This window comes from Formica exsecta, unplaced genomic scaffold, assembly GCF_003651465.1.
Source record: "Formica exsecta isolate Colony F162 unplaced genomic scaffold, ASM365146v1 scaffold33, whole genome shotgun sequence".
Taxonomy (NCBI): Eukaryota; Metazoa; Arthropoda; class Insecta; order Hymenoptera; family Formicidae; genus Formica; species Formica exsecta.
This window is the reverse complement of record NW_021850553.1, coordinates 2,018,129-2,045,011: the sequence shown is the minus strand read 5'-3', so window position 1 is coordinate 2,045,011 and position 26,883 is coordinate 2,018,129. Positions and strand designations below refer to the sequence as shown.

Below are 26,883 nucleotides of genomic sequence, written 5' to 3'. Positions count from 1 at the left end.
ATATAATGTATCATACACATACATATATATAAAATTGTGAAAATTTCAGCTGAGACAATCATTACACGTGAATGCCTAAGCTCTGTACGTAGCTTTAGAACAGATATTCCTGCAGATCATTACGAAGGTTGTAGACCTGCTGCTAAAGATGTACGATTAGGCCATTATGTTAATAATAGTATTCATCAATTAGATATCCATCGTGATTATTACGATGAAGTTACTTGGTGTTTCTGTTACTTTGATCACAGATGTAACAGTGCAGAGAAGACAACTGTTCCAATATTGCTTCTAACTTTAATAATTGCTATAAAATATTTCATATCTTGAGATTATTGCGCAATATTTTGCAAAATGTTTAAAAGCATTTTTAATAGAACAAAAACATTTAAATTAAAAAACAAAACCATTTAATTTGTTTTAAAGCATTTTAATAGAATAATTCCCCTAAAAAGGAATTATTTATAAGATACACACCTATCATTATCTGTCATTACATTATAATGACATGTAACATGACAATAATTACAATATTCTTTAACTAATTTGAATGTGAAAATTTTAATATGTAGAGGTTATGATACTTTTCAAATAGGAAGCAACTAATGCTAACAAATAATAATAGCTAATAAAAGTTTATACAGTTAGGTATGATGCAATGTAGTAATAAAAGCATGCACTGTTATCTTTTTTCCAATACTAGCAAAAAAGAAGTAGTGCACACATGTTTTTATCTATATTTATGTATCATATTGTATTCGTATGCACATAAAATTTATTATGAAATTTATTAACTTGCCATTTGAAAAGTATTTTGATATTTCAATATTAGATATCTTTTCAAAGTACCTAAACAATCTTTACTGCAAGAGTTCTTGTTTTATATTTTCAAGTTATTATTTATGATATATGATAGACATAAGTATAAATTTATGTTAATATATAATGAATATTCTTTACAAAACAAGATTGTTACATATCGCACTGCCGTCCATTAATATAATAATCCCAAAAAAATTATATATAAAATATATTATACATAATATATCTATTTTGGTTTCAATACACAAATCATTTTACTATATTGTAATCTATTTTATATCAAACATATAAAAATTTGTATATTTTATAATAAAATATTCTTTAATAGATACATATATTTATTTCCACACAAACACAGTGCTTGGATTAAAACATCTTATATATATCAATAATCCCATTACTTTGAGTCCCTCTCCTAAGACTATGACACGCGCTTTGCGCCGCTCCTGCCGTAATGTGTGTTCACGCGGTTCAGGTTTAGTATAGTTTAGTAAGCCACCGTCGATGGATGAGGCAGCATCATTCAGTATTACTTTCGATCGCGCTGTACGCGAGTGCCACGTATATATTCATCATAACTGCAGTCATGTCATTGAGCAATGAAGACGCCACGCCACCGCCAAATAAAAAGATGATGGTAGGTGTGTCACGCAATATCGCTTCTACTGCCATACAATATGAAATTAAATTAATATCAGAGAATGAGAGAAATAATTTATTTGCCTTTATATATATAAATACATATAGACGTGATATTTAATGCTTTCTTTCTCTCTTTCTCTCTCTAGATTTGTTCGCTTTAGCTTTAGCAATATCTGCAGCATCTCACACACACACACACACACACACACACAAAGTGTGTATGTGTCTATTTCTCCTTCCAAAGTGTAAATATTTCGTTTTAGATACGAAAAATACAAAAAAGTACAGTAGGTGGAAGTAAAAATAAACAAATTTAAGGGAAGGGTGATGCTTTCGTTATTATATTGTTTTAGCTGTATATGTGTGTGTGTGTGTGTGTGTGTGTGTGTGTGTGTGTGTGTGTGTGTGCGCGCGCGTGCGCGCGCGCGTAACATAATATATGAAATTAAGATAATCTGAAAGAATATATATAATATATGCCTACATTTAATATTTATAATTTTATATATATGTATATATATATGGAGTAGAATGTGGAAAAAATAAATGTAGAATAGAACTTTCTATACAAAATGTCACTTTCGAGAACTTCCCAAGTCTGTTCCTGCTCACATTGCCTGTCAGCAGGCTCTGTCGACAAAACCTGAGCTTAATGTGGTCACAGATGGCTATGGTTTTGGCATGGAATTCTGATTAAATTTGCTGCCAATCTGCGCGCATGCTGCTAGCATTTTGCTATCTGGATTATTCAAAGTACCAATTTTGCTGTCATCATCACTTTCAAAAAGTAATCCCTTTAAGATTTGATACTTCGATAAATTTCAACGTTTAAATAAATGGATTTAATGACTTAACTGAAATATATACAATAAAATTGGAACACAAGATAGATATATACTTATTAGAATTGTTGAAACCGAATAAAATCAGATTCTTCCGTTATTCTGAGAAATCTCCTCATAATTCCCACTCTGTAGGCCTACTCTCTAACTTCGTAACGATGATGTTATCGTTACGCGTCGTTGCGCAGCTGAAACATATCGGAAAATAGCTGCGCAGCGACGTGTAACGATAGCGAATTTGTCGTTAAAAGTTACAGGATAGGGCTACTGTTCTAAATGTGACACTTTCACAGACTGAAAATGTCATTTGGGTGCTTTCCAGCAACGTATACAGGCGACATTGTATAAAGCCTGCGGCACACGTGTACGATTTTTCGTACTGATTTTGTTAATTGATTCGTTGCGTGCTGTTTAACGAAGTATTCTACATGTTCCAATCATAAGAGTGTTACTAGTTTTGGCTTCACACGTGCAGATTATCTTAGGCTGTGTTCCAATTCTTCACCCGATGGGTGATAGTCGGGTGAGCGGGTGATGGGCGGAGTTTAACGAAAAGTGTCTGAGAGGATAATGGAATCAGAACGCACTCCATAGGAATCTGAAGTCTCCAAACGGCGTTGGCATCTTGGTAATGCATGATCGCCCTATCTAGTTAGAAATTAATCAATGTTTGAGTTATCAAAGGAAAGCGGGCAAAGAAAGAAAATTATTGTGCATTGTAACTATAAACGTTTTCACACTATCACTATTCGACTTCGCAGTTTTACTAACAATCAAAGCGTCAATATTAGTATTAACAACGTATAAATTTCTTCTTTTTTTTTCTTTTGGCATAAGCCTGTAAATCTCTGTAAATACCTGTAAAAACCTGTTGCCCAAATGCAGTTTATAGCATGATGTAATAATATGTATGCTATAAACCATGATGTAATAATAGCCGTGTTCTGATATTCGCTGCCAGTACTGAAAATCTATAGTGTATGTCATATACATCATTATATGTATATATAACTTTTGTCTTTATATTTATTATTTTTATTTTTTGCGTTTTTGTCGTAGTATCGTCTGCAGCTAGCAACAAAACCATAGTGAAATATAGCACCGAACCTATTACCAAAATCTAGCATGCTAGCACGCACAGCAACACGCAGCACATATTTCAAGTTGCATAGCCATTATAATTGCTAGCAAAATGTCTCGCATGCGATCTAGTACGCAAAATCGTACCGTGTGCCGCAGGCTTACGACACAACTGAGCATATAGATCGGAACAGCGTTCCAGCTACAAGTCGACACTGTATAACACTGTGTCACATAGTGTATCACTGTGTTCCGTAGCTGGAAAGCACCCATTATTGCTTCCTTCGCTTGATGGGTTCAGATCTGTCTTTTATTCAGTTTCTCACTCTATGGGCGCGTTCAACTTAACGCTCGCAACGCTCGCGAGCATCATCTGTCTTTGTTTAACTTTCGGTGAACAATAAGGGCCGTGTTACGATATTCACTGCATTACTAAAAATCTATAGTATATGTCACGTAAACTATAGATTTTCAGTACTGGCAGTGAATATCGGAACACGGCCATAGATGAAATGATACCGTGAGCGTTGTGGGCGTTAAGTGGAACGTGCCCTATATATGACGATGTAGTCATGTGGCAAATTTGTAGTAGGAAGGGATATTGAAATAATGCAAAAAAAAAGTTTCAGTTTACAGAAAAACAGCTGATTCAGAATAGAGAGGTTAGGAATAACGAGGAACAGAATAGAGAGATTTTATTGTACGTATCTATTTATCTATCGAATCATCTATCTATCTTTATTTACCCATGATGTAAGAAATAAAAAAATAAGGAAATAAAAAATTTTCTTACATCATGTATTTACCCATTCGCAATGACTTTAAATCTATTTCTTTTGAGTTGTTGCATATGAAATCAATAATATTAAAAAAAAAAATGAAATTAATTATATTTAACTGAAATAAAATAAATTTAAAAAATTCTTTTCTAGACCTGTGCAAACGTATCAGAACAGGCGCATCATGTATCCAGAGCAAAACGGGGGCAAGCAATTGGCAATATTCGAGGCTTTCGAGGTTGCACAGTATGGCTAACTGGACTCTCAGGTGCTGGCAAGACTTCCATCTCGTTCCAGGTAGAGGCTATCTTAGTGAACCACGGTATTCCAGCTTACGGTCTAGACGGCGATAATGTCAGAAGTGGTCTGAACTGCAACCTGACCTTCAGCAAACAAGATAGAAAGGAAAATATTAGAAGAGTAGCTGAAGTAGCTAAACTCTTCGCCGATAGCGGACAAATTTGTCTCTGCAGTTTCGTCTCGCCTTTCGAGGAAGATAGACAGATGGCAAGGCAAATTCATAGAGAAGCTGACTTGCCCTTCTTCGAAGTGTTCGTAGATACACCCTTGCAGGTTTGTGAAGCTCGTGACACCAAGGGTCTTTATAAAAAAGCCCGACAAGGCACCATTAAAGGCTTTACTGGCATTGATCAAATGTACGAGAGGCCTACAAAATCTGATTTAGTTGTTAAAACCGAGGATTGCACTCCTGAAGAATCTGCTGCGACTGTAATTGAATTTTTAGAGAAACATCGTATTATTCCGCATATTGAAAAACCTTCAAATCCAATCAGAGAACTGTTTGTGCCAGATTCGAAACTGGCTTCCACGAAAATGGAAGCAGAAACTCTGCAATGTGTGGAGATCAGTGAACTTGATGTGCAATGGTTGCAGATTTTGGCAGAAGGATGGGCGTCGCCATTAACCGGCTTTATGAGGGAACATCAGTATCTTCAGGTATACACACACTGTGATGTATAGTTATATCGTGTATATGCAATCTCAGCTCAGTGAAGTTAGTCGTTAAGCCTTAAGCCTTAAGTAAGTCAAGTAATTTTGTCTACAAACTTAATTATCTCATATCAGATATTATTATTTAACTTCATTCAAGGCTCAACATTTGCGATGTTTGCTCGAAGGCAGCAAAGAAGTGAACCAATCAATACCAATTGTTCTCGCGATAAACACAACTGATAAGAATCGCTTGGAGAGTTCTTTTGCTGTAACCTTGAGACATAAAGGCAAAATTTTGGCAATTCTACGAAGACCAGAATTTTATTTTCATCGAAAAGAGGAGCGTTGCAGCTGGCAGTTTGGCACCAACAACTTGGGCCATCCATATATCAGGATGATTCATGATTCTGGCGATTGGCTGATGGGCGGCGATCTCGAAGTGCTAGAGAGAATTAGGTGGCACGACGGACTCGACAAATATAGGTTAACACCGAACGAGATTCGCGCCAAGTGTCGAATGATGAAAGCCGATGCCGTGTTTGCATTTCAATTAAGAAATCCCATTCATAATGGACATGTGTTGCTTATGCAGGTATATGATTGCATTTCTAGTATGACAACTTGAAAAGAAATTAATGTGTTATGCAATACATGATAAATCACACATGTTGCCATATATCAAAATACCCAAATCTAATGTTGCTATTCATCATGAAGGACACGAGAAGACGGTTGCTGGAGGAGCGAGGTTTCAAAAATCCAGTGCTCTTACTTCACCCACTAGGTGGTTGGACAAAAGATGATGACGTGCCTTTATATACCAGGATTCTACAACATAAGGCAATTTTGGATGAAGGTGTGCTAGATGCTGATTCCACACTGCTAGCTATCTTTCCCAGCCCAATGATGTATGCTGGACCAATTGAGGTGAAACTCTAACAACAGGAGTTTCATGAGCTTTAATGTTGAATTAATTAATTTTATTTCTAGTTTTATTTTTTATTAGTTTTAATTCTTTTTTCCATCTTTTCTAATTTTGGTTTTATCTTTAGCTCTAACTTTTGCTGCATTCTATAGCTGCTGTATTCTACACTTTACATTTATATACACACCATTTAAACTTCAAGTAATAATAAAAATGTCCAATTATTTTTCAGGTGCAGTGGCATGCAAAGGCGAGGATGAATGCTGGCGCCAACTTCTATATTGTAGGCAGAGATCCTGCGGGTATACCGCATCCCAATAAAGATGCTACGCCTGATGGCAACTTGTACGATCCTAATCATGGCGCAAGGGTTCTCTCTGTGGCCCGAGGTCTTCATAATCTCGAAATAATCCCCTTCAAGGTAGCCGCCTATGACATGCAAAATGGCAGAATGGCATTCTACGAGCCAGAACGAAAGCAAGACTTTGAATTTATTTCAGGAACAAAAATGCGAGGTGAGATGCAAGGTGACTGATTGCAACATTCTATAACACATAATTTTTATATTATATGTGAAATAAAGCAATATATATAACAAAAATAATATATAATATAATATATATATTAAATCAAACACACAGTAAAAACAAATAACACAAAATAAAATAAACAAATTAAAAGCTGGGAAAAGGAATGATGAAACTTAAAATATAAACTTTTCAAACACATACGCGCGTGCGTATTAAGGTCAGATCAATTTCTCCATTATTTACATTATCATAAATTTATTGTATTATTAATTAACTCGAAAAATTGTAATTATTTCATAAAGACACAAGCAAACTTTTTTGTAAAAATATAACATTATTGTAACGATATATGTATAATACTCGATCATTTAAAAATATTTGTAAAATTGAGGAAAGTTCCAGAAAAAATTAAAATTTTCAAATTTTATCATTTGGTATATGCAACATTGCAATACTATAGTTTGATTAGTTATTTCGTATTTGCAGGATTAGCGAAGATAGGTCAAAATCCTCCCAATGGTTTTATGGCACCTAAAGCATGGCAAGTGCTTGTGCAATACTACCAAAGTCTAGACAAAAAATAAACTTGGACTTGCTAATAGGTAACAAGAGTTTGATTTTCAGACAATTTTAGAATGAATTTTTATGATACCTTACTTAAAGTGCATTTATCATAACATTCAACATCAAACATTTTTTAAATAGCATAATTCTTTCATCAAAGTTTTGATAATGAAAAATTGATTCAAAGTTGGCTTTTGAAAATAATAATTTGCAGGTCAAAAGAAGTACGGTTTATCATTTCTTGGACAATATTGTATATTAAATTTGCATTTATTGAAGCTAGAAAACATGAAAAAGAACAATGCAAATATTTTCTTATGTTAAGTATCCCTAAATGTTTCTCAAGTTTATCCCTTGAAAAATTGTAATTACTCACTATATCACATTATTGTACATTTATGGCAACATTGCATTACTATATATATAAAATATTTCTGCAGTATTTTTGCAATCTTTCTATACTATATGAAAGATTCTTATATCCTTTCTGGATGCATCATCTGGTATATTCACTATGATTTTATTTTATGTGTAAAATATAGTTTTATTTTGTACAAATAAAAAGTCTTAATAAGTAATTATCATTAATAAAAAGTTCTATTTTTTATTGATGATAAAAATAAGTATATATTTTTTTAATCAAATTTTTAGATCTACTTAAGTTCCTGATTTTTAAGGATTTTTAAATTTCTCTCTCTCTCTTGCTTTGTGCGTGTATATATATATATACTGTGTTATTACTATAAATTGTATCGAATTTTTTGCTTTTACACCCATAAATATGTGTTGTGGATTTTATTCTTCCAAATTATTTTAGATTTAACTTCATAAGCATTGCAGCCACAGACTTCTATATAATATATAGAAGTCTGTAATTGCAGCAGTCAAAGATTTATTTCTTTTATATACACTATACTATAATACACAAATCTTTTAAAATATTAAAATTTACAATATTATTTATTATTATTTATATATATAATTTTTTGTATTAAAAATATGAAACAAACTGTTTCTTTTGTCTTATCTTTTTATGTTCGGTATATTTGCTTAAAACACTCACATTTTGTCCATTTTAAATATATCAAAGATGTAGATGCGGTAGAACTGTGGCGGCGACGTTAAAAGTACGTTAATTATTTGAAGCAAGTCGCTATAGACACTATAAACGGTTTTTCTTACAATAAATCACTATTTTAAATATTAAATTTTTTTATTCAATAGAAGCCTAAATTAACATAACGCATGTTCGACAGTATAGATTGGTAAAACAGCGAAAAATTTTTAATCGTCTTATAAATAAATTCAATCCTCATGTATCCTATATTTATAACGAGAATAAATCTTACAATAATTGTGATTGCGGTTTATCTTTATTAAATCTTGAGTATATCTCTTGCCCCCTTTCTCTACTCCCTTGAAAATAAATTTTTTCACACATTTCAGTCATACAGCACAAAACATTGCAGCAATGTTGCTGTAATGTTCTGTGCTGTACGGATATAAATATGTATTCTATCGAGAATAAAAGAGTTGACATGCAAAAAACAAATTAATTTAGATTTAGTGGAAAACATCATGATTTTTTTTACTTCTAATATGATAATTTAATTGTAGAATGAGTAATCAAGAGCTTTAACTAGTGACGGCTCTATATCTATACGCTAACGAAAAGTTTAATCTTCAGGTTACCGAGATGCAGATACACGCTACAAGTATTGGTTCTTGAAAAATGTAATATGTTCAATTTTCTTTGTCTCATTTTTAAAATTTCTATTTGTAAATAATAATTATGTGTTAATACAAATAAATTATGTTGGCTAATATTTGATTATATGTATCTAATTTTAAAATGTAGCTTTTAACATACTAATGTTGTTTAAATTAATTTTGTTGAGATAATCAATTCCTCAGAAATACAAATCCGTCACTATCTTTAATTATTTTTCCCTTCATCAATTTTATACTTACATATAATGTATTAGAAATAGAGATTTATCGTAAAATATATCGACTTTCGTGATCTTATTTAAAAATTTTTAGTTTTTATTCTGATAAAAGAGAAAGTGTGTGTGTTGTGTGGGGGGTCTATAAATGATTAGCAAAGTTAAAAAGAAAGTACACATTGTCTTATCTTGTATTGTACATTGTGTCATATCTTTAAGGCTTAACATATATAAATCCAGCTTAGAATCATCTGGACTATAATATCCGTAAAATATAAGTAATATATTGAATAATATACAATAATATACTGAAAAGCATATAAAGTCTGTTTCGTTGTAGCTGCTACTACATTTTTTGCAACGTTAAATTTTAAAATAAAAGAAAAAGATGTTTTTATAGAAAAATTCGAAATCTTGATATAGGCAGAAGCGAAGGGAAAAGATAGGAAGAAAGGAACGACGAGGAAGAAAAGAGGAGAAGAGCAAAAATGCAGCTTAAAATATATTGATCCTATTGTTAGAACTATATCTTTTTAGTTGTATTTTCTGCTCTTAAAGATAGATAAATATATTTAATATTTATATTTAAAGCAAAAATGCAAGAAATACAGCTGAAAGAAATAGATCCTGTGTGTTTGATGGATAAGGACTTTTGTAATTACATATATATACAAGTTTCTTTAGCTACATTTTCTTGCACTTTTTTTATTCAAATGAAATAAGTATACACCTAGACATAGAAAAAAGAAGAAAATAGAGAAAAATATAGTAATAATAACAATAATAATAATAGTAATAACAATACAAACTAATAATAATAAAATAATATTGCTCGCACGCCTAATTGGTGGTAGATTCAGATGTTACATGGATTTGACGAGCAAAAATTAAAACAATGATAATGTGATTATGATGAGATAATATAACAATAGTCTGTCACTCTAAAAGGACGAAAGTTGAAAAAAATGCAGATAAAAAGAACAGACTGATAGTTTGTTAGGGAGAAATATGCAACACATTGTTCACAAAGAATGATACAAAGATAATGTGATATAGAATGACTTATTTAATACATAACACGCATACATGGCTTGCGACATGCACATACACACATGCGCATGCGCGCATACATACACGCACATACAAATGCACGAATACATTACACTTTTTCACTGATTTATACAAAATAGTTTACATACTATGCTATTCTACAAACTAAGCGTTTTCGAGAGTCTCCATTTTTTTCTTTTTCGCATCTTATAGTCTCCAGTTTTTAATTTTTGTCTTCATAATAATTTTTGTCTCGTTTTCTCATTTACATCAACTTTCAATCTTCAAGTCTCGCATATTTTTCTGTTTTCTACAACTTGCAATTATTTTCTTTTATATGCTGTGTTTTTATGTGGTATAATAAATATTTTTAAGAATCTCTCTTCTTCTTTGCACTTTAGAATCTTCGATTTTTTAAATTTTTTCTTTACCAGAGTTTCTATTTTTCTCCTTCTTTCTTTGCATTTTATAATCTTCCACCGTAAAAAATCTCATATTTTTCTTGCAATTTTTTTTCTAAAACTTCTGGTTTTTCTCCAATATCATATATTAGAAGTGAGAAATTATGTAAATTTTTTTCTTACAATATATGTCAAAATCAATTAATTTTTAGCAATAAGAAATGGAATCTTAAACTGATTTCTTCATTTTTTTTGTTTTCTTCGATATAAGTTGCTCTAAATAAATTGCATAAATTGTTCTAACATTGTTCTTATCATGAGGAAGGTCCGAATTAGAATACTACCATAGAGTATATCCTATGTTATATCCTGCCTTGATGGGATCACTAAGGATGTAAGAATTGAAGATTCTTTTCGCAATCTTTCTAAAAGTTAGGATTCTACAAGAACTTTATAAAGTTTGAAGAAATCCAAAGAATCTGAGAAATCTTGTCTTAAATCCAAGAATATCTTAGAATCTGAGAAAAATATCAGAATGTTTTTTAGATCCTGGAGAATTTCTTAGACTCTATAATATTTCTCCAACAAATAAAGAAATTCAAGCTAAAATAAAAATCCTGATATTTTTTATAGCATTTCTTGTGTATCCCATCATACCCAAAAAACTAAAAATTTAATCTTTCGGGGCTTAAAGAGGTTAAACAGGATCTGAAGGCTTAAAGATCCAGGGATCTTTTATGAGTACATTCAATTCATACAGGATTCTATAAACCGAAAACATTAAATCTAATTGTTATACACGATAGACGCGGTTGCGAGATTAACTTCGGCATTCGTGTCAGACAGATCAGGCAAGGATAGCATCACAGGTATCACTTGAATCTTCCCCGTATCGTCCTGCCGTTGTAGATGCACTACAGCGGTACCGGATTGCAGAATATCGTTCGTCATAATTTCGTCTGTCATGATTTCAGGACTAGGCTCCATATTGTCGGCCGTAACTTCCTCCGTGTACACATTGGAATCCTCTATGTTCATGATCACCTCTGTAGCCTCTGATGCCTCTCTCGAAGTTTCTTCATACTCCTAGAAGAGCAACAATATCGAAATAACCCCGAAAAAAAAGAATGTATCACAAAAAAATGCTGTTAAAATGAGTAGATTTTTAGCGTTTATATTACAAGATCATTGCATTTAAAATCATAAAAAAGTTATATATATATAAAATTTGCTCGTATGGCTGCACTTTCTGCATTTTTCAACATCTTCACTCAAAAAGAAATCTAAAAATGGAATTATAATAAATAGTTCCTCACCTGCTCATACACTTGTTCATATTCTTCTGGATCCTCAAACTTCACAATCTGCTCTTGTTCAAATTTGACAATCTGTTCTTCCTGTTCATATTGCTCTTCCTGTTGCTCTCCGTATTGCTCTTCAACAATCTGGATGTCCTGCTGATTAACAGAATCCTTGATTGAGCTCTGATCTTGCTCGGATCCAGAGGAATCGTCGGCGCGTACTTTTGGTTTGATATTCCTTCCGGGTACAATGCGTTTGAAGCCCGAACCGCCAAGGCTTTCGTGACGCCGCTCATGTTTGTTTTTATCGCCGAGATATTTGAAGCGCTGCCGACACACACTGCACGAATACGGACGCTCGTTGGTGTGCGTGCGTTCATGACAGACAAGGGCACTCACCTGCTTGCACCGCCAGGAACAATATCTAAAAGATTGAACAAACAACATATATAGATGGTGAGTCAATAATAAATGTATGACAATACAAATACCAATACTAAGTGGGAAGAAACTGGCAAATAAGAGCCAAGGCGTGCTTATTGGTACGTAAACTTGTTGTTAAATTTCAGTGACAAGTATGTATTAAAAATGTACGTTTTAATACAAAATTGATTTTTATATTTTGTTATTAATGCTGAAGATGGACCAAAAAATGGTCCGAAACGTACATTTTTAATGCATACTTATTACTGAAATTTAACAGTAAAAAGTTTGCGCGCCAATAATCGCCCTTTGGCTCTTATTTGCCAGTTTCCCCACTTGGTATTGTTAGTACTCTGAGCCTATTGCTGAAATTTGACAGTAAAAAGTTTGCGCGTTAATAACTGCGCTTTGGTTTTTATTTACAAGTTTCCCCACTTGGTATTGTTAGTACTCTGAGCCTATTGCTGTTATTATTGAATACAAATATCATTTTTCTAACTTTTTCATTTTGCCACACGAGCGATTGCGTTATTTTTATAATTGATGTTATCGGACCATATTCAATAACAGTAGATAATGGGATTTTCTAATTAAAAGCGTAATAGAGCAATCACACACACGCACGCACACACATACACAGAGCTTCTTTAATTTACTTAAAAAATTTGTTTCTGTTTTTCAAAAATAATAATTTTTTCGATATGTTAATGCGATAAACTATTCTTATGCGACAGACTATAATATTTATATTCTATAGATTTAATAAATTTCATAAAATTGAGCATTAAAAACTTTTCAATATAAAAATTCTTAAAAGATTAGATTAAATCCTGAAATTTATAAGAACCTGCAAAATTCAATTTATAACATACATTTTACACAAAAATATATTATTATACTAGTTAATATAGTCTTTTATATTGTGGTATTTGAGACAATTTGAAATAATGGCAATTGGAAATAATCTTGGAATGATTTATAATATATTTAAATTTTGTATCACGTACCTATAGCGCAAAAAATTAATCTCTATTGAAATTATAATCCATTTACCTGCACTGCAAGGGTCTCTCATCGCTGTGTCGATTCTGATGGTGCTTAATCAACTGGATCTTTGTCTTCAAGTTGAAACCGCAAATCTCGCAAGTATACGGCCTTTCCTCAGAATGAGAAATCATATGAGTCTTTAGCCTTAATTGATTCACGAATCGTTTCGGACAGTGGGGACACGCCAAAGTGCCCTCGAGACGGTTGTGCGCGACCATCATATGATGCCGTAGACGTACTTCGGATGTAAAAGTCTCGTCGCAGTCAGAGCATTTCATTGGATCCTTTTCCATATGAGTGTTTTTGATGTGTGTACGCAATATCATCTCCGTTTTGAAAGTCTTATTACAGTGATAACAGGAAACCCGTTTTTTTTCAGGTGGACCGGACTCGTCGCGAGTAACACCTGCAAGAAAAATGATTATCTACGAACGTTTATATTATTAATTTTATATAATAAATATTATATATTATTAACTGTATACATACATACATACATACATACATACATACATACATACATACATACATACATACATACATACATACATACATACATACATATATATATTGTATTTTACTATTACATATATTAAACATATTTCGTTAACCGAATAAGTAATAAAAATAATTGAATACTCAATGTTTATACGATTTAATAAAATTATATTTTCCTATACTAATGTGAGAATGTAGCAAAAAAAAAGAAAAAAAAATTTAAGGATAATGTAAGGGCTATAATATTTAAAGAAACAAACATTTTTAAATATTTTATATCATTAAGATTTATAAAAAATTTACTTAAAACACTTTAAATCTATCTTTTCAGAAAGTATTTTCTATTAAACAAATAGAGTTTTCTCTTTTAGGTTTCATTGTTAGAGATTCCTTAGTTCCAAAAAATTAAATTAATATACTTTGAGAGAAAGTGTTCTCAGATAATATTTTAGATGATAATTTAATAGATAAATTTTGATATTCAGGAAGTTTACATCCACATATTTTTAGAATTTTGATAAAATTCTGGCTCTTCTTTGTTCTAAAGTTCCTAATATATTTCAGATAATATTTTATAATGATTAAGTAAAAAGATTTTAAAGATACTGGATGCCAACTTGATATTTTCCACATCAAAACGCACATTACCTGGCATCGACTCATTATGGATATGTGACATATGCCATTCGAGCGATCTCGTCGAAATCATCGACCTATTACAAATGTGACATGTATATTGTCTGCCATCCTTGTGCACTCTGTTCCTATGAATCACCAAGGTGGAGTGATTCGGGAATTTTTCTCCACAAACTTGGCATGAACATTCTTTCAAGCCTCTACTACCCGTTTTTTCATGCACTTTCATATGCAGTCTCAAACCATCCCTTCGATTAAACCCAACCCCACAAGTGTCACAACGATATTGTCTTTGATCTTCATGAATCCTCACATGTTGCTTCAAAGTCGAGCTATTTTTAAACATCTTGTCACAATGTGGGCACTGAATACTATAAGCTTTGTGCGTGTGCATGTGTTTGGATAAACTATAAAACGGCACTAATTTCCTGCAAACGGGACATTCTCTCTTGTTTCCGACCGGTTGATGTTTTCTGATTCTATGATGCCTTAAACTCGCAGGATTCTTAAAATCTGCACCGCAATCTTCACAAAGATATGCTCTTAAAGTTGTGTGTACCGATTTTAGATGAAAACTTAGTTTTTGCTTAAAAGCAAATTTTTTTGGACATTTTGGACACTGATAAATTTTCTCTAAAATCGTATGTTGTGTTTTCAGGTGCTGATCCAGAGTTCCCTGATGTTTGAACCTTTCTCCGCAAACTTCGCAAAGTTGTCCATAAAGAGCATCAATATGTTTTTGCTCATGTTGACGTTTTTTCCCTCTGGAATCCAAAAGTAGATCGCAATATTTGCAAATTAATTTTCTTACACAAATAACATTATGATTTCTCTTCGCTTTGTTAGTTGGAAATTCTTCCTCACAGTCATCGCAATAGTGAAGGATGCGATAGTCGTGAACTTTGAGGTGTTCTTCGAGAATATCGCGATTGGAAAAAGTTTCCGGACAGTAATCACATTCCAGATCAGGCTCTATAGAAAGCGAATTGACAGATGATTGAACCTCTATAACATCCGGCAGGGGTTTAGGAGGTAATTTCAATGTAATAGAGAAACGTTCTTCATAGAGAGAGATTACGTCTTCGTCCTTGAGACGAGTAAGAACGATCTTGCGCTGCTTCAAGTATTCCTGGAATTCCTGAAATAACAAAAAAAAAAAAAAAAAATTGTGGAAGAGAGAATAAATATAATTATAAGAGAGAATAAAAATAGGGATAAAAAAAATATCAAATTTGAAAAAAAGAGAAAAGCAAATAATATAAATGGATATAAATAAAAATTTATTTGCAGCATCACACATCAAATCAAATAGGCCACATTTGTATGTCGCTTACAATTAATGATATCAAAATATAATAAAGAAAACAAACTCAAAGTCTTAATAGTGTTTAATTTCCTATATGATCCTATTCTTTCTGTAGATGCAATGATGAATTCGCAAAATGCCTGCTATACATTTCTTTTTAATGATATAAATTTCACACACAAGAATTTTTACAAATTACATTAAAAAAAATTTAATTTTTTAGAATTATTTTATATTACCCAAAATAATACTGAAAATATTAACTATTTCATAAAGTTTTAAAAAAGCTGTAATTAAAAAAAAGATACAAATGTATCTCTTTACATGCATTAATGATAATAAGAATTGAGCTGTCATGCAAAAGATACACATTAATAAGTCTCTCATGCTTAACAATTTTCGTAGGATTTATTTTTTTACGTATTTAAAGCACATTGAATTCGAGTTTATACAGAAATTACCTGCAAATTCTTTTCCTTTTCTCCCAAGATTCTCATCAATTTCTCTAAATTGCCTTCGGTATATGTCTCGTCTGATTCCTGGTTCTGCAGACTTTCTTTCTTCTGCTTTGCCTCTTCCCATTTCAGTTTTTCTCTTGATAATTTCAAAATATATTCCTTCGTACTATCATTAACCTTCTCCTGACTTTCGTTGACTTTTTCACTTTCTTCCACATCTTCTTCCTTCTCTTTCTCTTCATCTTCTTTTGTTGAAACTATTATTTCTTTTTCCACCTTTTTGGGGCTTGATGTAGTCCAAATTTTTTCTTCTTGTACTTCTTTTTGCGTCTCGTTCACGGTAAAGGTCTTTGCTGATTGATTTCCGAGGACCTTCTCGCGTTTCTTTTTATATTCTTCGATTTGCTCCTCAATTATTTGCTCGCGGGCATCAGAGCGTCGAGATAAGGAATCCCGCGATGCCAGGGGCTCATAGCGTTTGAGGAAACGTTCAACGGGCTTGAGATCGGTGGAGGATGCTATACGTTTTGATTCCATGGGTTTGTCCATTTTCTTGACCTACAGATCAGAAAAATGAAAAATATAATTATGATATCAATAATGTAATTATGGATATACGCAAATAAAATGAGATTTCTTGGATTTTAAAAATAAATAAAAATAAAAATAAATAATTTTAAAACAATTAATACTAATATAATCGTTAATAATAATTAAATAAATAAATAAATTTTATTAAATTTTAATCAATTTTACTCAATCATCAACACAAACACATTATACTTAAAATCGTCATCAATCTTTTATACTTATTATAAAATACCACTGTACATATTCGTTCACCTTCACCAACAAAATCTCGTTGGGTTTGGATCCTTTTACAGTCACATACATAATTCCGTCCTCGTGTGGAGTATTGTTTACACTCAGTGGATTATTCAAATCTAACTTTTGCACTTTGCACTCCCTCGGAGTACTCTCCACCTCATTCTGCATCTCATCCTTCTCCCAACTTTTCGTTGTTGTTGACATCAATAATCTTCTTTTCAGGATATTTGGTTGTCTCATTCCCTCTCTTTGATTGTCTCCTCCTTCACCCTCTGAAGTCTGGGAAATCCCAGATTTCATGGAGATTACCTCCTCACCTCCTTCCACTCTCACATAAGACTTTGCCAACATATCATACTTATAAACAGCGGCTGGAGATCTTGAAAATTCTTCTTCTTCTTCTTCATCTTCCTGAAAAGCCGGATCTTCGGGATCAAATTCTTCGATGGATTCTTCGTCCTCTCCCTCTGCTATCTCCTCGAAGATTCCTCCGCCCACCCGTGCTTCTTCCTCTTCCATCTTTGACTCGTTATTCAATGAAAAGATAGCACAAATTTTGGGAGCAGAGTTGTCTTCTTGATTTTTCATAATTGTTTGGCTTTCTTGCTTTGTTGATGATAAAGATGAATTTTCTTGGATTGTGGAAAGTGATTGGCGCTCTTGCTTTGTTTCTGAAAAAAGGAAATTTTTTTATTTCTGCAAGATATTTCTATTTCTTTTTTTAAATAAATATTGATGTTTTAAAAGTCAAATTTGCAAGTTATAAAAAAATTGGACTCTATTTTCGTTGAGCTACAAATATTTTGGACAATTTTGTATTATTTATTCATTTAAAAAACGTTTACAGGCATTAGATAGCAGGTTTTCAGGTATAAGTGATAAAAAATTAAGAGCTTCCTGAAAGCTAAATGTGGAAGCTACAAATGGATAACAAATTCTTCAATTTCGAGTAGATTTTACTTCAGCGGAATCGTGATTTAATACTTTGTTCTATTGCATATCCTAAAAATTTTGAAGACTATAAAAAAGTGACCTCCTCCTTTCCTTAGATTAAGAAAAGAATTCATTCCAAATTGATCCAATAGATTAGTAGCTCAAAAAAAATATCGTCAATCTTAAGAAAATTCTGTACAGATATTGTAGATATGGAGGATGTCCAATAAGTGCACAATCTGATGGTACAATCTGAAAGAAAAGAATTCTACAGAGTGTCCCATTTTAATAAAAACAGCTGCATATCTTAAAGGAATATAAATATTCACTTTTTACATAAGATTTTTAGTAAAATATGTATCAGCATGTTTTTCTTTCTCAAACTCTCTCTCTCTCCTTTCCCCCCCCCCTTTCTCTCTCTCTCTCTCTCCCTTCTCTTTATAACTTTTTTTGAAAATATTTTTTTGTAAGATGTCAAGTTTGAGATATGTAGCTATGTCCATTAAAATGGTTCATAAATATGCAAAACTCATCTAAGTAACACTCTGTACACGTGCAAGAGTTATACCCCCCCCCCCCCCGTCACCCCATTATCTCACTCTTATATCAATAATATAAAGAAGATTCTATATATATAATATATAAATATTTGCTATAAAAATATATCAAAAATAGATCAAAAAATATGATAAAAAGAATATGAAAAATACAAAGATGTACATTACCTAAAGAGGATGGTTGCTTTATCTGTTTTGTTATCAAAGACTCATTAATCGGTTCCGCTTTTTTTGTGACGTTATCGGTTGTCAAGTTGACGTGAATAGATTTGAGTTTTACCTCGGCCTTTTTGATCTGCATGAAGAATTTGTAACTCATTTTAAGATCACAGATGCAGTCCATGCACATCTGCGTAGAAAGGCTATCGTAAGGATTTACTTCCAAATGCTTGATTTGCTGGCTCAATCGCAATTTGATACCTTTCTCACTAAAGATGTCCACCTATAATATGCATTAGTAATGAGAGCAGTTACAACAATAATTGATAATAACAATCAATAATAAATATATTCACTTCCAGTTAGCTACTATAAGAATGAACTTATGCTATAATACTTGTTTATAATAAATAAAAACAATCAATTATAATCTTTAATTTTATTTATATAATCTGTATCTTTGGTAATTATTATTCACTTTTCAATAATCTCATGTCTTTATACAAAATAATGAGAGAAATAGATTTATGTAAAAGAAATTTTATAACTATTGAACTTTGTAAGTACATTAACATAAAAATAACATCACAGAAAGTCAGATATCACATCGAGTTTCTCAAATTTTTTTCTATTTATAAAAAAGAGTTATCGAGTTCAATCTCCCACTAAGTTTTTAGATAATCATCCTATATTCTTTTTTCTAGAAATTATTGATATTTTATATACAAAGATCAAATAGAATCTTATAAACCTTTTTTCTTATTCTTTATATCTAAGACACATTCCATTCAATGTCCATAAGTACCTCGAGTATTTTTACTTTGTGTAATTTTATAAAACATAGGCTTAAGTAGAATGGTTAACGTTGAGTTTTAAGTGCTTTTAAGAATTTGTAACAACTGAATAATAACTTTTATAACATGTTATTTATTTTGTTATATGATAATAATTATTATTAACATTAAATCTCTCCCCCTCTGCTTCTAATAATAGATAATCACGAATGTCAAGAGAATAGAATAGATTCAATGTCCTGAATAGATTCAATGTCCTTCTGCTGTTTTAGAAAATTTGCTGTTTTACTTATAATTACTTATATGATTATAATTTATGATTTTCTTCCGTTTTAATGCATATTTAGTCATTTGTATTACATCTCATAGCATACTAAAAGTTGCTATATATGAAGTTGTCCGAGTTACAGGCATAATGTAAACATTTTGATGATGAAGTAACTAGTGTATATTCTGAATAACTGCTGAATAACATATGATAATGCATATATTATTAGATATTCAATTAAATAGACATGTTTATATTATAGTTTAACATTCATATAATTTTATGTCTAGCAGATTTTAGCATGCACCAGTGTAATGTAGCGCAAGAAAGAATGACCAAACTTGTTATTAATCTTTTTTAGAATTATTGTTTATCTATTTATATTTACCTTAGTTAATATAATTTATACATTTCTCTTTATGTATTTTACATTATTATTTACTTAGATATTTTCTTTTCTTTTGAATTATATTTTATATAAAATTATATATATGTATATACAATCTTATTTAATGTTTAAGTAAAACGTACCAAGGGTAATTTTAAACCAGCACAAGTACGACAATATTTTTTTAATTCTTGCTGAGTCCTTTCAGAAACAGACACCTTGCTTTGCTGTGATTTACTGTTATTGTTACTTAAGGATGAGATCCTTGTCAACTCATTTAGGCTCTTAGCATCTTGTAGTCGAACGCGTGGCGCAATCTTCTTCAGCTCATCGATATCCTTAATTTGGCCCACAATAGGCGCCATTTTGGATTCCCTATTGATAGTGCTACTGTCGGAATTGTTGGCATTCTGAGGTGGTTCCGATTCACTATAATTATGATCCCGCTTATTGATTTCAGAGTTTGGCATTTTTTTCAGAATCATTTAAACTTGCTCTCCAGCATGTGGCTAATTTTAGTCCGATATCTTCTGTATATTTTTTTGCTGTAAAATGTATATAACATCTTTATTATTCTTCCTCTTTCTTTTTGATATTTGTAATATTCGTGATAATAATTAAGATTTAAGAAAAAAGTAAAATATATATATGTGTGTGTAAGATATACAAATATTAAACCTATCTAAAATCTTAATTTATCGATATCAAGCAGTTGCATCTCTTATTTTTTTTAACTCTTCCTTTGTTTTCTATTTGTATGGTACATGTAAAATAAAAATATTGTTAAACATCATGTCAATTCTATATGTTTAGAACTTTTGTTCTACACATTTGTATGGCAAATAAAAAGTATAGTCAAAATTGACATTTCTTCTTTATAATTTCATTACATTTTATTCTATATTACATCTATATATCATTGCACAAAATCTCCATAGCAAAATTAAATACCTTAATTGCTGAAAAATTCAGTGCCGGCTGCAGTTTTGCTGCTATGCATTCTGATAGTATCTACTATAATCACCTTTCCATTTATGATGTACTGCAACTTTGAACCAATCAATTTCTAGCAAAATTGCTAATGTTACAGAAAGCACTTCATCCTCAATACCAATGTTAGTAAGGATTATTGTGTAATAAATATGTACAAAGAATCATAGATTCTAAATGGGGTTTTCATTTCATTGGAAACTTTAATTACAAATTCTATGAATATATGCTATGAATATATTCCTGAACTAATAGCACAACACAAAATCTCTCTACTTAGAAATATCCATTAAAATAATTCCTTTTTTTTGTTTTATAATTAAAAAAAGTATTATCAAAAAAATAAGTTTAACAGTCGAATATTAGGATTAAATATTAATTTCTCATACGATAAAAAGTTCAAATTTAATGTTCCGTAGAATATGACTATCAAATCGAAAATCAAGAATTGAGGTTAGGTTTGCGATAAATTAATTTTCAAAGCAGAACGAATATCAACCTCGGAACACCCGAAGACGTGCTACGTGCTCGCGAGATTTGTCGCGCATCAACATCAACACGAGAAGAATGATAGCAAAGTCTTCGACGAAAGGAAACTCAATGAAACTGCGGATTCACGATATATTCGGTACTTTGTCACTGCCAGTGCCAGATGGCGCGTACAAATGGCGGTCTTACCTTTGGAATAATATAAGCGCCAGAGACCATAAACGTATAAAATATATAGACGAAACCTATTCTGCAATGGTAAAGGAGGTACTACCAGGTACTACCACGGTATGTACATATGTACTACTAACAACTTCGATTTCGATGTGCATGAAACAGTTTGGCGTTTGACGTGGCTCGAAACACTACCTACCAATCACAAGTATGTAGCCGAACCGAGTTTATCCGAAAGGAACCGAACAAAAAATCGTATTCCGAGCCGAACAAAATTGCATTCCGATGCATCTCATTTAAAGGGCCTATTCAGACGGATTTGCATAATCGCATAAACAATGCATAAGGAAATCGATTAACCCATTTCCTTATGCATTTGTTTGTAAACCAATCAATTTCCTTGCATATATTTACACGACTGTGCAGATCCGTCTGAATAAGCTCCTGCTCACAGGACGCGGCAATATTTGCAGCGAGCAAAAAGACACGGTAGCCAATCAACTTACAATTTTTCTAAATATAAAAATAAAGGAAATATGAAATACATATATATATAAAATAAACTTTATAACTTCATAATGCCATTATGAACAAAAGCATTGTAATCCTAGTGTTAAACTTTAACGGTTCCGGCATAAATTAACAGTTACGGCCTGCATAAACCAGCCTTTAGGGCTCTTACGACTGCATTGTAGACCCCGCATTACTGCCATTGTAGACGGCCCTTAAGACGGTCTTGAAATAATAACTGATTATGAATACCAGCCTAAAGGCTGATTTATGCAGGCCGTAACTGTTAATTTATGCCGGAACCGTTAAAGTTTAACACTAGGATTACAATGCTTTTGTTCATAATGGCATTATGAAGTTATAAAGTAGTGTTTCCAATTCCTAAAAGTGGATGCACGGCGCTGCTCTACGGCCTAGAAAAAGCGTCCCGCGAAAATCGTCGGCATTGCCTCTCTCAGGCTTCTCTCTGCTTGTGTCGACTTGAGTCACTAAATGGAAAGCACCCAATATGTATCTTTTTTGAGTTCGATTGGGCACGTTACCAATTAGCCAATTTTAAATAAGACTCTTTGATTGGTCAATCGTTGCTGGTTGCCCTAGGTACCGGTCGGTATGAATGGCTGTGATCAATTGGGAAGTGGTCTAGTGGTCAAATGGGACGTTCCCACCCTTTTCGTTGGAAGGCTTTCATCTTCCATGAACAATAACCTAATTTGTGCGATAAACTGTTCATAAAGGTGTTCAACGAATTAATTTCATTAATTATATATTATCTTCATGATAAAATATAATTCTTGAGTAGTCTTAAATTTATAATATGTCGACCGGATTCGTACATTCTGTTAAGGTTCCACGTATTTATAAATTCACGGCCGATATTGTACGCCGCGTGCAAGAGGATGGTGCCAGTCTAAAAACTTTAATTTACGAGAAGAATCATTCCGTAAGTTCAAAATGATTTTACACAAAATATAGAAATAGAAAAAAACTGCGGTCTTTTTGTGACAATTTTATTAGTATCATAATTTCATAATTTTATAATTTTTAGTAATTTCATGTATTATATAGATATTTTTTTAAATAAGGCTTTGTCTTAATACTTTTGTATATAAAGTGTCATAAGAGAAATAGAGATCATTTATAAAAAGAAAAAAAAAAGAACAAATTTTCTTTGTAAAAAGACTTAATGTCCTTGAAATCTTTTTCACATAAAGAAGAGAATAAATACATATGAATAGACACATTGGAAAAATATTTTTTGTATATTTTAATCTTGTCTAATAACATTTTTTCATATTGCAAACATTTTTTTCGAAATATTGTCATGCTTTATGTTTGTGAATATATAATTTAAGTATCTAAATATCTTATTGATGAAACATCTAATGCTCTTGAAGAGAAAAAAAAAAATTAGAAAAATACATTATTTGAAAAAACAGCGAACTCTATATGTATAATGATATAATTTATTTCAACATTTATTTCTTCAAAATGTCAAGATTATCAACTTTTTTATTTAAAATAAATTATGTATTTATTGTTTCTGTACATTTTTACAATGTGCAAGGCAAACTCAACAATATTGTATTATATAACATAGAATTCTTTTATTATTTGATCTCATAATAATTAATTAAGTTATTGATCATACTATCGATATACAAGGTGTCTTAGATAATACTATTGAAAAAGGAATGATTTCTCATGAATAAATAAATGAAAAATGTAAAAAACAATTTTTTTAGGAGGTTTGTTTTTGGAATTACTTTAAGAATAGAAAAGTTTATATATATAATGCTCTGTGAAAAAGTGAATTTTACATAATTTTGTAGGTGTGTGTGTTTATTTCTTAAACTATCTTAAATTCGAATAATTTTTTTTTTTACATATATGTATTAAATTTGTCTCGACCCTGACTCTATAAAATTATAAAAATGTGTAAAAGAATATATTTTATAGAAAAGGCAAAAGAGTAATATTAATATTTTTATAACTTATAATTAACATTTTTAATTTTTTTATACAACTACTTTAGTAATTTAAATTATTTTAAATTGCTTTATTTTATATAAATTAAATGTTTTATCTCTTTTTTAAATTTATATTCTAATAACTACTGTTGAGACAAATTTGATAGCATATAATAAAATCATTGAAGATTATTCAAATTTTAAAAAGCTTAAATATCTTATATATTACTTTCTTATTTTTTAAATCATTTTTCTTGAAAACTGTATAAAAAAATATTTTATTTCATATTTTAAACATATATTTTCATGAGAAATTATTCCCTTTTTGATTGTACTACTGGTATGAGGATATTATTTAACAGAATATTATCCTGTATATTATTTAATAGAAGAAGAAAACAGATTTCACATATGACATATTTTGCTGCCTTTGCGATTTAGAACATAGCCGGCATATATGGTCTCTCAATGAATACCTTGCGAATGCTGCCTCACTTAGATCAACTCTTCCACAAGACCCACATTCTCACAGAGCAACCGCGTTTGGATCCCTGGCTAGCTAGTGTTCTCATAACAGAGCTTCTATGGGGCAAAAAATGCCTAAAGAGTCACTCCAAACCAGTTTTAACTGTGCTAGCTTATGAGAAGAAGTTGCAAGAAGAGTTGAAAAACCTCAACTACATAGAAACTTTCATCTCTCATAAAGAAAAAGGTAATTGTGCCATTTCGCTGCCCAATAATCACGACATGCTTGCATTTTTGCAGAGATTTGATCTTTGGAGAATCATCATTGTGCAGTAGAGATCTTTTCCTTCATGGTCCTGATTATTCGCAACTGCAGAATACTGTCCAGTAGACAGAACAAAGGAGCTGGCATCAAAAATTTGTGGGATCATCAAAAATCCTGTCGTCAGGATCCGAGTTGTGACAAAAAGAATAACTGTGCAATGGGTCTGGTGGAAGTCATGGGAACATTATTTCTATATAGTATTGCGATGTTTACTTTACCATTTGCTGCCTTTTTCGGGATACAACATTTCATGACTTTAGAATTCCAGACCGATACTTTTGTGACTAATTGTGTTTCTGTGCTGGCTGCTGTGATCATGGTGAACCTTATTATCTCTTGTTATGCTTATCAGGCTCTACATGAGTCCATTGAAGAGAAAGAACAGAATGAAGATAGAGTAGAATCTAAAGAGAGTTTGAATAAGAAAGTTGATTAAAATAACTTTCTCTTTGATAAAGATCTTATCAGAGATTTCTTATATTATGGAAAAGACAACCTTTTTGTTAGTTAAGCAAATACATTTGTGTATAATTGATGTATATATATTATTATTAATTATAAAAAATGTGGAGAAAAAACTTAATAATCAAAAAAAAAGCAAGATATTCTATATTATATCAGCAAAAAATAGCACTACATTAATATAAATATTAGTTTATAATTCTTTGTTGTCAACATTACATAAGCATATGTAATATATCATTGTAAAGATTTATAAAAAGGAAACGGTTTTGGTTGATTTATATAAAAAATAAATATTGTCTCTTGTTTCAAGCCTGTTCTTTTTAGAATTATGCTATGTTAAATTTTGTATTCTCAAAATAAATAATAATAATATAATATACGGTGAATTTTCAGAAACAGAACACTAACTATTTTTCTCGGTTTTAAAAATGCAAAAAAATGTATAAAATACATGGATGCTCATTTTGACAATATATATATTTTTTAAAATTCAGATTATTATTATGCTTGATTCATAGAACGGCACATTTTTTTTAGTTCTTGTGTATGATAAATATGTAGAATGACATTTAAACAATTTTGTGTGTGTGTGTGTGTGTGTGTGTGTGTGTATATTTTTTTTTTTCTGAAATTTTGTTTTAGAAAATAATACATTTAAAATAAATTTTTTTGTTCTTGTCAATGATGATCTACTATGCGACATTTCACACAGATATGATTGTATTCTGAGATACTACAGAAAAATAAAATTTTATTACTACATATATATTCATTGCCATTAAATTAATTGAAAAATTCAATGTATTTTTTGTACCAAAAGTTATAATATGATTACTAATCATTAACAAGATGACTAATTCTATTGTTAGGAACACGATACATTTCTTTATGGTTGTAATCATATCAAATATATAAGAAATGAATTATTTATTATAATAATATCATAAGTATTATGATGCAGAAGAAAATTTCAAATAAAAAATAAAATTTTTTTTTTTATGTAGTGCAAAAGCCTCGATACGTCCGTGTCAACACTCTTTTATTATCAGTGGAGAAAGCCATCTCCTTCTTCCAAAAAGAGGGATGGCAGTTATTATGCAGGAGTACAACATATTCCTCATATCTGCAAACCTTATCACAATTATCGGAATCCTACTTTATACAAGATTTTCATATACCGGAAGTGCTTGCTTTTCCGCCCTTGACATCCTTTCATGAACATTCCGGCTATCAAAATGGTGAACTCATTCTTCAAGATAAGGTACAGATGATAAGATATAAGATATAAGATATTTTTAATACTGATAAAGTACTCTTTCTAATTCTCCTTTTAATCTAATACTATCAAACATTAATTATATATA

General features: G+C 31.2%; 4 protein-coding genes and 2 long non-coding RNA genes across 23 annotated transcripts in view; 4 read left to right on the top strand and 2 right to left on the bottom strand.

Moving 5' to 3' along the window:
* Positions 1–1,147, top strand: part of LOC115238253 — a 1,688-nt gene extending 541 nt beyond the window's left edge. The window contains exon 3 of the mRNA XM_029811912.1: positions 50–1,147. Coding sequence (XP_029667772.1) covers positions 50–330 — 281 coding nt within the window. The 3' untranslated portion in view covers positions 331–1,147. The remainder of the gene's footprint in view (positions 1–49) is intronic.
* A 55-nt stretch (positions 1,148–1,202) lies between these two features.
* Positions 1,203–7,702, top strand: LOC115238252 (bifunctional 3'-phosphoadenosine 5'-phosphosulfate synthase-like). Of its 6 annotated transcripts, none has more exons than XR_003884475.1 (7): positions 1,203–1,459; positions 4,319–5,122; positions 5,277–5,711; positions 5,837–5,975; positions 6,277–6,559; positions 7,061–7,176; positions 7,353–7,702. XR_003884475.1 is itself a non-coding variant. In XM_029811910.1 (7 exons), exons 1-6 carry the CDS (start codon positions 1,331–1,333, stop codon positions 7,156–7,158), a joined length of 1,959 nt encoding a protein of 652 aa, XP_029667770.1. In that variant the 5' UTR covers positions 1,203–1,330; the 3' UTR covers positions 7,159–7,176; positions 7,353–7,702. The 6 variants fall into 6 exon arrangements, 4 of the variants coding, with proteins under 4 accessions (XP_029667770.1, XP_029667768.1, XP_029667769.1 ...); XM_029811910.1 differs by having other exon boundaries at positions 5,837–6,046; XM_029811908.1 differs by having other exon boundaries at positions 5,837–6,046; positions 6,277–6,571.
* LOC115238254 lies at positions 2,129–3,296 on the bottom strand. The gene is made up of 2 exons (XR_003884477.1): positions 3,165–3,296; positions 2,129–2,954 (listed from the first exon to the last, which is right to left on the bottom strand). It is a non-coding gene; the product is annotated as an uncharacterized LOC115238254 (long non-coding RNA).
* A 3,079-nt stretch (positions 7,703–10,781) lies between the features above and the next one.
* LOC115238241 (PR domain zinc finger protein 15-like) lies at positions 10,782–21,968 on the bottom strand. Of its 12 annotated transcripts, none has more exons than XM_029811889.1 (11): positions 21,800–21,968; positions 21,083–21,179; positions 20,814–20,880; positions 20,275–20,685; positions 18,691–18,964; positions 17,036–17,703; positions 16,208–16,762; positions 14,453–15,578; positions 13,313–13,712; positions 11,852–12,260; positions 10,782–11,621 (listed from the first exon to the last, which is right to left on the bottom strand). In XM_029811889.1, exons 4-11 carry the CDS (start codon positions 20,614–20,616, stop codon positions 11,322–11,324), a joined length of 4,074 nt encoding a protein of 1,357 aa, XP_029667749.1. In that variant the 5' UTR covers positions 20,617–20,685; positions 20,814–20,880; positions 21,083–21,179; positions 21,800–21,968; the 3' UTR covers positions 10,782–11,321. The 12 variants fall into 12 exon arrangements, with proteins under 12 accessions (XP_029667749.1, XP_029667748.1, XP_029667743.1 ...); XM_029811888.1 differs by lacking the exon at positions 21,800–21,968 and adding an exon at positions 21,621–21,793 and having other exon boundaries at positions 21,083–21,173; XM_029811883.1 differs by lacking the exon at positions 20,814–20,880 and having other exon boundaries at positions 20,275–20,676; positions 21,083–21,197; positions 21,800–21,965.
* Positions 13,476–13,830, top strand: LOC115238242. Its single transcript, XR_003884471.1, has 2 exons — positions 13,476–13,614; positions 13,686–13,830. It is a non-coding gene; the product is annotated as an uncharacterized LOC115238242 (long non-coding RNA).
* Positions 21,969–22,739: 771 nt separating the features above from the next.
* Positions 22,740–26,883, top strand: part of LOC115238284 (probable 28S rRNA (cytosine-C(5))-methyltransferase) — a 7,743-nt gene continuing 3,599 nt past the window's right edge. Inside the window, exons 1-4 of one of the 2 annotated variants that reach the window (XM_029811970.1) lie at positions 22,740–23,031; positions 23,142–23,237; positions 24,706–24,976; positions 26,524–26,780. In XM_029811970.1, coding sequence (XP_029667830.1) covers positions 24,733–24,976; positions 26,524–26,780 — 501 coding nt within the window. In that variant the 5' untranslated portion in view covers positions 22,740–23,031; positions 23,142–23,237; positions 24,706–24,732. Of the gene's footprint in view, positions 23,238–24,705; positions 24,977–26,523; positions 26,781–26,883 lie in introns of both variants that reach the window. The other variant, XM_029811969.1, reaches the window with a different exon arrangement.